We start from the raw sequence: 12,679 nt of genomic DNA on the forward strand, positions 1-12,679 counted from the left end.
CTGTACACCTTGTAAGTATGAGAATAGCGGTTCTGTAAAGGGCAATGGATTAGTATTATAGGGGTATTTTTAGTTAAAAAAGGTATTTGAGGCCGGAACTCCGCTTTAAGATTTCAGAGACTGGGATGTTTTATTCTGCGTTTGCCATCCCACACATTTAACACGAAAGTTTGTACCAAGATTTATTTTTTGGTAACATTTAGTGATCACATAGGATCTGCTAGCCCTGTTCTTGAAAAATGGATGGTGAGCACAAAAAGTGTGTCTGACAACTAAAGTTTGTCTAGCTAAGCATATGCGTGTTGTATGTGGAGCTAATCCTACAGTTTCATGCTTTTTCTAGAACCCCTCCATTCCTTTTTTTCTTCAAAGCTCTAGCTGGACAATTTGGTGCTGTTACAGATTAGCCCAAAAGTTGAGCACCTGTAGTAATGTACTAGTTTTATCCAATTCCATAATGGTCTCATGTCCACTGTGGAAAGAGTAGTAACTGAGTGTTTTTTCTTAGTTGTACTGTACAAAACACAGGATGGATCTAGTCCATGGGGTATTTGCAACTACCCTTAAATGATTGGACACTGGGGAAAAAAGGACATCTCCTATATAACCCCCCCTACTTACAGCTAGCCTCAGCTTTTTGGTAGTGTTCTTAGGAGACGGGCGTTTCTTCTCTACTGAGTGAAGCTAACCCCTTTTTATGTGAAGTTTTTTTTCTTTTAAAGAGTCTATTCTCAATTTTCACTAGGGCTGCAACTAACGATTATTTTCATAATCGATTAGTTGGCCAGTTATTTTTTTCAATTATTCGGATAATAATTTTACAAAAACAAGTGTGGTGTATAATTTAGTTAAAATGTAAAGTTAGAAAAAAGGCAATTTATTCTTGTATATATGCACAGTGGTAAATATAAATAACCAAATATATGGTTAGGGAGCAAAATCTTTAATCAATGCTGAAAATAACAAACAGTAGAAAAACTGTATATACTGTTAGAGGTTAAATCCGGTAAATATCACCAGACTCGAAGATCAAATTTTTTATTTAAAGAAAAAAAAATTAAGACCGTTTTGCAGATTTTCAGACAGAAAACTGTATTTTCTATATCGTTTGTTGACACACTCAGCCTCCATCTTCATTAGCTGAATGAGTTATGCTCCTCCCTGCAGGAGTAGTCTAGGCAGGAAAAAATTTAAATGCACACGCCCACGGGGCCGTCCCCACAGGCATAACCCAAACACCCTCTGCTCAGCAACCCAGTTTTTTTGCCTTGTGAAGGAGTAGGACCTAGGTTTCCTACTGGGTCTTCAGTCTCAGTTTTTTATTCTTTTCAGAATTTTTGGTTTTATTTCTCCTTCCTCACTTTGCTAGCTAGTGTTCAGGGGAATCCTTCTGGTGATCGGCAAGCAATGCCAGCTAGGGTTTCGCACTGGATAATCTAGATCCTTATGGTCCCCCCAGCCTGGCCTACGAGCGTGAGTAGGTTAAAGTCTCACACTAGGCCTCGCCACGACGGTGCCCCTTTCCGGATGGCGACGAGCCTGCGAGCGGTCGTCTCGCCGGAACGCAACGACCTGGAACTCCCTGAGTCGCAGCGTACCCCTCAGCTGGCAGCACCCCCACTTTGGGTGGGAGGAGGTCTGCCCGGAGCAGAGCCCACCCGGTCCATGGTATGTTGATTAAATGTGACCCCCCCCCTTGCCTCTGGTTGCCTTGGGGGGGATGTGGGCCATCTCCTGGTTATAATAGGACCTGTACCTCCTAAAAGATCCCCCTGGCCTGTCAGGTATCCAGCCTCTGTGCCCGTCTCCCTCTCCCGCCTCGCCCCCGCCGGTGGCCCACAGGCAGGTACACGGGTGACCTTTGGCTCCCGCAAGACCCAAAAGTATGGCAAGGTTTTTCCCTGTCCCGAGACTTTTCATGATATTGTGAATGACCAATGGCGCATTAAGCACATGCTAGTTGTGGCAAAGCACTTTAAACCCCGGTATCCTTTTGCTGATACGGTCTCCAACCATTGGATGGGGCCACCTAAGATGGACCACCCTGTTTCCAGGTTGAACAAATCTACCATTGTGCCTGTGGAAGATTCAGTTTTTTACGGATCCGGTGGATAGGCTGTTGGAATCACTTTCCCGCCATCTTCACGTGTTGGCGGGTTCCATTTTGAAACTGGTCTTTGTGTCTGTTTTGGTATCACAGACAGTTACGGAATGGATTAGGGTTCTAAAAGGGAACTTGGGCCCTGACGTAATTCCCCCAGAACTGATGGAGCTTGTGGACCAGATGGCCCAGGCCGTGGGGATTGCCCTTCGGCACATGGTTTGGCTGAAGAGCTGGTAGGCTGACAGCTTCCAAGAAAGCCCTGACGGATCTCCCTTTTCTGGGAGGGCATTTGTTGGGCGACTCACTGGATGAGTTGATCAAGGGCCTGACTGGTGGAAAGAGTACTCTTCTTCCTCAATCCTCCAAAGGGAAAACACCCTGTGCTAAGTAGGTTTCTTCCTTTACTGCTCATGGATGTTTTTTTTCGTGCTCCCAGGGTGCAAGAAAAAGGCAAGCCATTAAGAGCTTCTGGAGGGTCTAAGAAGCAATGGGGCAAGTCCAAGACCAGTCAGTCCGGTGCTGCAGACAAGTCCTCTTCAGCATGAAGGGGCGCCCTCACCCATTTCTGCGGTGGGGGGATGTCTGCGCTGCTTTCAGGAACCCTAGATTGACTTTGTTCAAAACAAATGGGTTCGCAAACTGATTTGTTCTTGGTACAAAATCGAATTTTGGTCCCGACCGGGGGACAGGTTTTTTTCAGTCAAATCTTCACCTGTCTCCAGAGCATTTGAAAGATATTAAGGAATGTGTGCAGGACCTCCTAGCTCAAGGAGTGATTGTGCCGTTTCCTCCGCAGGACCATTCTCAAGGTTTCTATTTAAACCTGTTCATGGTGCCCAGAAAGGAGGGCAAGGTGTGTCCAATCCTGGATCTCAAGGCTCTGAACCGCTTTGTGCTGGTGCAGAAGTTTGGAATGGAGTCCATTTGGTCAGTGCTGGCATCCTTGAATCAGGGGGATTTTCTAGCCTCCATCGATATCAAGGATGCTTATCTCCACGTCCCCATATTCTAGGGATATCAGCGATTCTTCCACTTTGCGGTGGCAGGAGGAGCATTTTCAATTTGTGGCGTTACCCTTTGGTCTCGCCTCCGCTCCCTGAGTTTTTACCAAGGTCCTGGCCCCGGTGTTGGCCTTGTTACGTAAGAGAGGAATCTCAATTTTGGGATATCTGGATGATCTCCTGTTGAGAGCAGACTCTCATTTGGATATGTTGGACAACATCTCTATTACAGTTCAGACCCTTCAAGAATTCGGGTGGACGATCAATTTCAAGAAATCTGCTGACACCATCCGTACGGGTCACCTATCTGGGGCTGACTCACGACTCCGCTCTAGCGAGGCTCTTTCTCCCCTTGAAAAAGCTTCAGAAGTTGCAAAGGGCGATCAGGTTGCTGATGGAAACCGATCAGTCCTCCCTGCGGGCCTGCATGAGGGCCGTGGGTCTGATGGTGTCGATCTTCGAATCGGTCCTGTTTGCTCAGTCTCATTCCAGGCCTCTGTAGAAAGAGATTCTGGCAAAATGGAACAGGGACCCTTGGTCAGTGGACCAGAAGATTAATCAAGTAAACACCTGTCCCCTGCATGGTGCAATCCTCTATCCAACTTGGCTATAACCTTGCAGATGTCGAAAACTATAGACACGGCAACTCTGGAATGGTTCAGCCTTGCAGCCCCTTTACAAGACCAGGGAGGTCTGGAAACTCTAAAACAACAAACAAATACAAGGGCTCACCGGCCTAGTGCGTTATCCTTTGAGCGGGTTTATTAAAAGAAATAGATAAAAAATACTCACAAACGAGTTCTTGATAAAAGCACATCCAGACCAGAAGATTAGTTTGATTCATCACACAAAGTCGACCCTATCCTGCTGGATACAGGCTCCTCCGAGGAGTTCTCCGTTATTTCCGTATGGTTTCTCAATCTGGTTTTGACTGTACTTCAAAAAGCCGCCTTTTGAGAATATTAGGAGCTTTCTCTGCTTTCCTTGTCGCAGAAGGTTGCCTTCCAAATGGCTATTACTTTGTCCTTACGGATAGTCCTCTCAAATATTTTGGCTACATCTGCTGCGACCATTTCGCAGTGAATCAGGCAGACTGTTGTTCAGGCTTGTTCACTCAAGGGTCAGGTTATTTCTTTCCCTATGAAGGTGCATTCTACTAGAGCGCTGACTGCAACAGACCTCTGTTGTACAAGTTTGTAAGGCAGCGACTTGGTCGTGCACACCTTTACAAAATTCTACAAGATGGATGCGTTGGCATCTTCGGATGCCTCTTTTGGCCGCAAGGTTTTGCAGGCTGCTGTTTCGTAAGAGAATGTTTTAGTTCTCTTAGGAGTCTTTCTACCTGGGTGAGCTCCTGTTGTTGTTTGAGCTTCATGTTACCCGGAGGGCTAAGTTTAGCCTTTGGAGTTTACGTTACTTTCTGGTTGCGTTCTTCCCACCCCTCATGCCTACACTGCTTTGGGATGTCCCATTCAGCTAATGAAGATGGAGGCTGCGTCTGTCAATGGACGATAGAGAAAACAAGATTTTTGTAAGATCTTAGGCCCCTTTCACACGGTTCCGTTCTGTCGACTGAGCCGTTCTGCTCAGGGGGGATCAATCCGCCGATCCCCGATGAGCAGGCGGATGACAGCTCCATCTCCGCTCTGTGTGCAGAGACGGAGGTGTCAGATCCCCGCTGTTCCCTATGGGGGAATCGGATGAGAATCGGATGTCAGCGAACATGTTTGCCTCATAGAGATGCATGGGGCATCCATTCAGATCCGCCTGAAAAACTGACAGGTGGATCTGAACGGTTCGCATGTGAGAAAGGGGCCTTACTGTAAAATCTTTTTCCTCTGAAGTCTATTGACAAATGCAGCACCTGCCCCTCTGATATGGAGATGGTTTTTTCTTCACTGCTTACAACTAAACTGGTTTGCTGAGCAGAGGGTGTGTGGGTTATGCCTGTGGGGATGGCCCCGTGGGCGTGTACATTTAAACTTTTTCCTGCCTAGACTACTCCTACAGGGAGGAGCATAACCCATTCAGCTAATGAAGATGGAGGCTGCGTCTGTCAATGTGCTTCAGAGAAAAAGTTTTTACGGCAAGATCTTACAAAAATCTTGTTATTATGTATGACAGGCTCCCCATCTCGTAGGCAAAGTCTATTGACAAATGCAGCACCTGCCCCTCTGATATGGAGATGGTTTTTTCTTCACTGCTTACAACTAAACTGGTTTGCTGAGCAGAGGGTGTGTGGGTTATGCCTGTGGGGATGGCCCCGTGGGCGTGTACATTTAAACTTTTTCCTGCCTAGACTACTCCTACAGGGAGGAGCATAACCCATTCAGCTAATGAAGATGGAGGCTGCGTCTGTCAATGTGCTTCAGAGAAAAAGTTTTTACGGCAAGATCTTACAAAAATCTTGTTATTATGTATGACAGACTCCCCATCTCGTAGGCAGGTGGCTAGATAAAAGCTACCTGCGCCTGCTATCACTTATGCTGGCCATACAAAAACAATGTCTTCCTTCAAAAAAAAATTCATTTTAGGAACGTTTATTCGATTTTGTAATCGTAGTGGGGTCAAATCGGCATTCGTTTTCTACAGCAGTGACATAAAAATTTGAAGGAGCAGAATAGAAAACTTCTTGGTCAAAGGAATTTTTAGTGAAATGTGGTTTTCGTTTAGAAATTGCATTCATTTTAAAAAATGTTAAAAACAAGTGAAATTTTCAAATAACATTCTTTCATTCAGCGAATGTACAAAGACTTTTCGTATGATTATTCTTGTCCGAAAATCGATGTGCATGGCCAGCATAAGGCTCGGGCATAAGGCATAGGTTCACACCTATGCAGTTTGCTTTTAATCCATTCCTGCAGTGCTTTGTTTGGTGTTTTTGCACATGTGATTTAGCTGTAATTTGCGTTTTGCGTTTTTTATTTTGGCAAATTTGTCGTTGGGCAGATTCAAAAACACAAACGCTGCAAAAACGCACTACATGCTTTTCTGCAGCTTCTCCATTTAAGTCTATTGAACCAAAAAAGCAAAAAAAAAAACACTGTTTTGCTTTGAAAAATGTCCTTGACCCTTTCCAAATACGCAGCGGCTGAAAAAAGCATAGATGGGAAGTGTCCCATAGGAAACCATGTTAAATGTACTTTGGTGCGATTCTGCAAAAAAAAGCGCATAGGTGTGAACCAGGCCTAAGCTGTTTAGTAGCAGCAGCATGCTTTTTTTTTTTTTTTTTTTATTAGGTATCACCTGCCATAATGGGGTTAAAAAAATGAAAATTAACCCTTTACGGTACAAAAAGAGCTAATATAAGGGGATCAGCATCAGTGATCAGAGTGAGTGGAGGCTGCAGGGCCACCCACTCACTCGTTTTGTGCAGATAGATTCCCACAACTCGTCCTCGCCGCTGTTTGCTTCCGTGCTCCTGCCCCCACGAATATGGACTCTGTGAATCTCCCTCTCCCTGCGATCACCAGACTGCTCACGTGCCCAGAGAGGGCTCTGCTTGCCAGGTGTGGCACGCAAGCCTTAGGTTAGCTATCACTGCCCTAGGAGATCATAGGCTGCTTCCCACACCCAAGATGATAGTGCTGGGGACCTGAAGACTGGTGAAGAATGCTCATATGATGACAACGCTGGATGCCTGGGCTGGGGAGTACCTGTTCACTTAGTTTTTCTACAAGTGGCTGAAGTTCCTCTTTAAGTATTACCAGCTGGATTTTCAGGCCTTATCTGATGCCAAGTTTGAGCATAAAGCCCCGTACACATGTACCGAATGTCGGCCGAACGATCGGCCGTCTTTTGTCCGGTGCTGTCCTGTCGGTTGAAAAGTGCTAAAGACTGCACACGAATTTTGTCGGCCAACAACAGCCGACTGCAGAAGTGATGTCATGTGATGGTTAACTTTCCGTGTGTTTTTTCTTCTCTGAGCATGCCCAGTCTTGCTCATCTGCTGTTAGTCGACCGAATTCTGTACTGACTGGCGAACAATCGGCCGTTCTAGTGACGGCCAACAAAAATTTTATAGCCTGCACACCCGATTCTGTTCGGCCGAAAAGTCGCAGTCGGTTGTCGGAAGCATCATACTAACAAGCCGACAATCGGCCGATCGTTCGGCAGCGACAATCGCTACGTGTGTACGGGCCTTTATGGAGCATAATATAGTATTAGAAGTTGCTCTCCGAGTTCTGTTCTTGTCATGTTAGTTATGTGGCTTGTTGGTGTTTGCTGTTGCCCACCCCACGGTTGGACTGCTTTTGGATATTCCACGGATAAAGATCATGTGTCCCGTACTGTACAGCTAAGAAATAAGAACGTTAGAAAATAGAAAAAAAGTTCTCTATCACTGAATTGTTCTGAAATTGAAGAAAAAAAAAAAAAAGTTTTTTTAATTTAGCAGTAAAATCCATTTCTTGGCGAACAGTATAAATGTGTCTGCTCTGTTCTTTGTGATCTCTCTATGGTTTGCTACAAAACTGAGGCTAGCTGGAAGTAGGAATGGTTACATAGGACATGTCCCTGCAGACTTCTTTTTTTTTTTTTACTCCAGTGTCCAGTTATCTGATGGTGGCTGTATATAACCCATGGTTGATGACTAAAGATGTCCTGTTTTTAAAAAAATCAGTTAAACCAAAAATCCTATTATTTTATTTTTCAATTTTAAGATTAATTCAGTAATAGAGAAATTTGAAAGCCGCTTTGTATAGTTTGTTAGCTCAAAATTCAACTTCAGAAGTTGATCCGTAGATCTATGGATCAAAAATAGTTACCTGTTATCTTTGAGATCTCCAAGACTGCAGTAGTGTTTGTAATGGACCACAGTTCTGATTTTCAAATCACTGTGAAAAGAAGGGTCTGTCTATATACATGTTAAAGATTTACAATTGTATTCTTGACTAATTACAATCATTTTCTTTTTTACTATAGCAAGCAGTGCTCAAATCACAAAGCTCAAAAAAGTTGAAATTTTTGTTTGGCATGTGCCTGTTGATGTCTTAAGCTGGATACACACTATCCAACATTTGTGCTTAGATTTCCTTCAGATTTCCCTTTTCTATGTAGTGCAAGGGCCTGCCAGATTGCATACAAATTGAAAGTGTTTAGGTTTGATCTCATATTATCTGGTTTTGGTAAATCTAAAGGAAAAAGTCTTCAGAAAATCTTATAGTGTGTATGGCCCATTAGTGTCATTGGTGATTTACACTACTACAACTCCCAATGTGTTCTTATGTGAGTGCCCACAGCAGATAACTCTACAGTGTAAAATTGTATACTCTAAAGTGTCTATCGTGTTTTTTTTTGTACTATACCTGTGGCACACTATGGGTGCTTTTTATAATACCAGTGTCAAATGTATATAGAGCAAAGGACAATTTTAGGCCTCTTGCACACTGGACGTTATCAAAACGCCAGTAGAAAGCTGTAGAAAGGATTTTTCAGCATTTTCTAGCGGTTTTTAGCTTTTTTTTTTTTTCAGCTGTAGCGAGTTTTTTAGCTTTTTTTTTTTTTTTAGAAAAACTATACTTCCTCAAAAGCTTATCGATGAAAAACGTTAATGCAGAATAGCCACGTTTTTTAGCGTTTTTAAGCTTTTATCAGTTAGAGCTTTTTACAGCTGAAAAACTCCTCTCAAAGCTCACTAGTTCTTTTTTTTCCCAGCCAGGAAACGCCCTTTCCAAAAACTGCTGATAACAGCCTATATGTGCATGGACACATAGGATAACATGCTGGGGAGTTTACTGGCTGCAGAAAAAAACATATGATGCCAAAAACAGCCGCTGTAAAAACGTCCAGTGTTCAGCCTTAGGCTAAGTTCACATGTAGGCATTTTTGGGGCGTTTTTCTGCTCTCAGATCAGCTAAAAAAAAAAAAAACACCCAACAAGACAAATCCTATGCATTTCAATGGCCCCTCTTCACATCTGAGCGTTTTGACGTTTTAAGCAAAACACCCAACGCTCAAAAAAGTACATGAGCTTCTTTTTGGGCAGATTACAGGCGTTTTTATTTTTTTCCTTTGGTCACTTGTCAATCTAAAAATGCCTGCACAAAAACGCCCATAAAAACGCCTGTAAATAGCAACGCCAAGATGTGAACGTAGCCTTACAGATTAAGTTTTACCAGATAGAGTTTGAACCAAGCGTGTTGAGATGGCAAATATGTTGAAAATCTATTTTTACACCATTGACTATTATGTTTTGTATACTTGATGCATGTTGAAATTTTTGTGTGGTCTTTAACTAAACCTATTCTGTGCACAGCAAAAATCACCATCAGAGCCTTTTATGCGGGAGAAGAGGCTCAGTAGCCAGCCCTATGCTGGTCGCCCCATAGAATTGGACAAGATCCTCCTTACCAAGGTCAAAGTGCCTCACACCTTTGTTATCCACTCATACACGCGACCAACAGTATGCCAGTATTGCAAGAAATTGTTAAAGGGTCTTTTCCGGCAAGGACAACAATGCAAAGACTGCAAATTCAACTGCCACAAACGGTGTGCAACTAAAGTGCCTGCCAATTGCCTTGGGGAAGTTGCAATAAATGGAGGTATGTTTTTCTAAGATTGTGTTTTTATATACGCAGCATAGACTTTATAGTGCTAATGTGATAATTGTGTAAAGTTTTGTCACCATAGCCCAGTTTATGTTCTGCAGTGTATACTGTGCTTTCTTTCCGTATGTACATCACATGTTAATATTGGTGCCCAACAGTTTACAAACACAGTATCTCCTGTGCTTGGAAAGTTTCTGTGTACTCCCAATGAGTGGGCTAAATCTCCATCCTGGTTCTATGTGGATAAGTACGATCTTGCTGCCCTCAAAGACTGTAGAGTCTGGAACACTGAAACCACACAAGACAGACACAGGGTGCACCGACCTAGTGCATTGTCTCACGACCAAAATATTTATTGAATAAAAAGTGAAAAAAAAGTATTAAACTCGCAAGTCCACTATTATAAAAAGCTCTCCAGCATAGTTTCATCCATAATTTTGTCAACTTAAGTCACAGAAGATGATGGTCCAATAGATTGGCTAATTTTTTTAAGTGGACTTATGAGCTTTTTATTATAGTGGGCTTGTGAGTATAATACTTAGCAATTTTTATTCAATAAATATTTTGGTCGTGAGATAATGCACTAGTTCAGTGCGCCCTGTCTCTCTCGTGTGCCCAACCGTTTACCCCATACTCAATACCAGGCTGTCCATCACAGACAGGAGTGGGGATACTAGATAATAGTGAAGATTCCTGTATATCTTATCATAATTGCAGTGGTAACACCTTACAGCACATCTACATCTGTCTCCCTCTAATGAATATTTTAGGTGAGAAGATGTTACCATTAGTGACTTTACACTAGCAGGAATCTAGGCTGTACAATTTAATTTAGTGGTTTAGCCTTCCCTGATTCATGTATACAGTTATCCTAAAGCTATAATGGATGGCATTGGCCATTTTAGGGCTGTCACATTGTTGACATTTTTCTTTAGTGTACATTACAGGACTCACAATGGTATTCAGAGAAGTAGAGTTGTGCTGACTGCTGACACTTTCAGGACGTTCAAACCCTGGCAATCAAAGCTGTACAACAGCCTAGCATAACCCTTCCCTCTCCTTGTATGCCTCAGTTTTCTGCTATTGTCGTTAAGAGATAGGTGTCTATTAAGACCTTAGGACTCGTTTTGCAGGTTTTTGGATCGGTTTATCATTGACTTAACCTTGGTGGCCACTAGTGTGCCTTTGTGCACACTGCACAGGACAATGCATTAGGGCGGGTCTGTGGATCAATGTGGTCCAGCTGAGATCAGTGCAGCAATGATGGTTAAAGTTATTAAAAAAAAAAAAATATAGGAAACTGTCACACAGACATCTCATAAAGTTTACTTGATTGGCAGGACAGTGGGAGTCAGTGGTGTGAACTTGGCATATAGGAGACAAGGCATTTTTCCTTGTCCATGTGGTGGGACTGCTCTGGAATAGCAGTCCAACGCAATCCCACCACATTTGGTGTGAAACAGTCCTTAGGCAACACTCCTTGGTAGCTTAGGTGAGAAATGGAGGTTGGAGCTGTAAACTCTGTGGAGTCTCTGAACCCAGGCTTTGTTGCCTTCTGTGTGGTGGGGAAAACACCAATAGCAGGGAGTCTTGACTGCATGCCTGTAGTCTTTTCTCCTCCTTTAGGATTTAACCTAGATTTGCCATTTGTGACACTTTTGGTTGTGGACCAGCAGCAAGTGCCCGGTCCCCCTATTGAGTCTGTGCGGTCTCCTTATCAGTGATTATTCCATGCATGTGTGCCGTTTTTCAGAGCACATGCAGCCAAATCTACATTTCTCTTTTGTTCATTGACGGACACAGCTCCTAATCTTCTTGACCTTTGGGTTATACTGCCCCCTACAGGAGTAGTACACTAGACCGAAAAAGAACCTGACTATGCCTATAGACAGTCCCAGGAGGTATATTCCTCCTCTCTGCTATAGGCAAGGACTGGCCACTTTTAAGATACTTTTTTTCTCCTGTTTTTTTCTGTGAGATCTACAATCAACTGCCAGACTCGACAACAGGCTGGATAATCTAGATCCAGTGGTCACCCCAGTCTGGCCAGCGCATGCAGACCTCAGCTCCGCGCTAGGTTGGCCACGACATAGCCCCACCAGACGGGGGCTGGCTTGCGAGTTAAGTGCTTCAGCCTGCATCGCAACGTTCCTCCTGGCCGACAGCCCCCTTTTTAATGGCGAGGAGGTTCTGTCTGGAGCAGTGCCCGCCTGGTTCTTGGTATGGTAAGTAGCTATCCCCCCTCTCCCCCTGAAGGGTTTTGGGGTGGACACGGGTCCCACCCTGGGATGGTCGGACCCCCGTGTTTCCCTCCTTTCCGACTTACCAGATGTAATGGGTCTTATGTACCTTATAGCACTAAGACCAATCACGCTTGTAGGCCCACATGGCCAAGATAGGTTCCCTTGTGCCACTCCTGGTAATGAGGTGGTAATGAGGTAGTAGTGGATTCCTCCTCACCTTTTCCTCGCATCCAGAATGGGACCAGGGTATAGAAAAAAAGATTGCTCCAATAGTGTATTAAAGTTTAAATGAGTTTATTTCCCATCCATGGGTAAATAGGATAAAAGGCAAAAAGGGTTACAGTAACTGTGACAGTGCTCAGCTTTACTGGCGGAGTGTCCCGGCTTTCACTCCAAAGCTGCGTGCTGACGTCACGCCGCGCGTTCCAAAACTGACGTGTTTTGTCACTTCCTGTGACGTTTTCAATACTCGCTGTGGAAAAAGGAACCTATGCCACCTACAGTCACAAAGATGCAGTGGATAAAGTTCTAAACACTGAGCACACATGCACTTTGATTAAAGACTGGAAGACTTTTTTGCACAAGGAAAATATTTGGGCTTTACCAATACAGTCACCTTATAATTTCACTTATTATGGACTATTAATTGCACTTTATTGATTTCTTATATTTATTTGCACTATTATTATATCTTTTGGTACACATTGGAATGCCCACCAGCTGATGCAATTTTTATAAAATTTTCTTGTTAGGATAATTTATTTATTAATTTATTTAGCTGGT

At 43.5% G+C, this 12,679-nt stretch overlaps 1 protein-coding gene across 1 annotated transcript in view; it reads left to right on the top strand.

The window, feature by feature from the left end:
• The window catches only part of PRKD1 (protein kinase D1), a 277,377-nt gene that overhangs the window by 184,849 nt on the left and 79,849 nt on the right, over window positions 1–12,679 (top strand). Inside the window, exon 5 of the mRNA XM_082275698.1 lies at window positions 9,362–9,647. Within this exon, the coding sequence (XP_082131824.1) occupies window positions 9,362–9,647 (286 nt within the window). The remainder of the gene's footprint in view (window positions 1–9,361; window positions 9,648–12,679) is intronic.

This window comes from Pelophylax lessonae (genome assembly GCF_965119305.1).
Source record: "Pelophylax lessonae genome assembly, chromosome: 13".
Classification (NCBI taxonomy): Eukaryota; Metazoa; Chordata; class Amphibia; order Anura; family Ranidae; genus Pelophylax; species Pelophylax lessonae.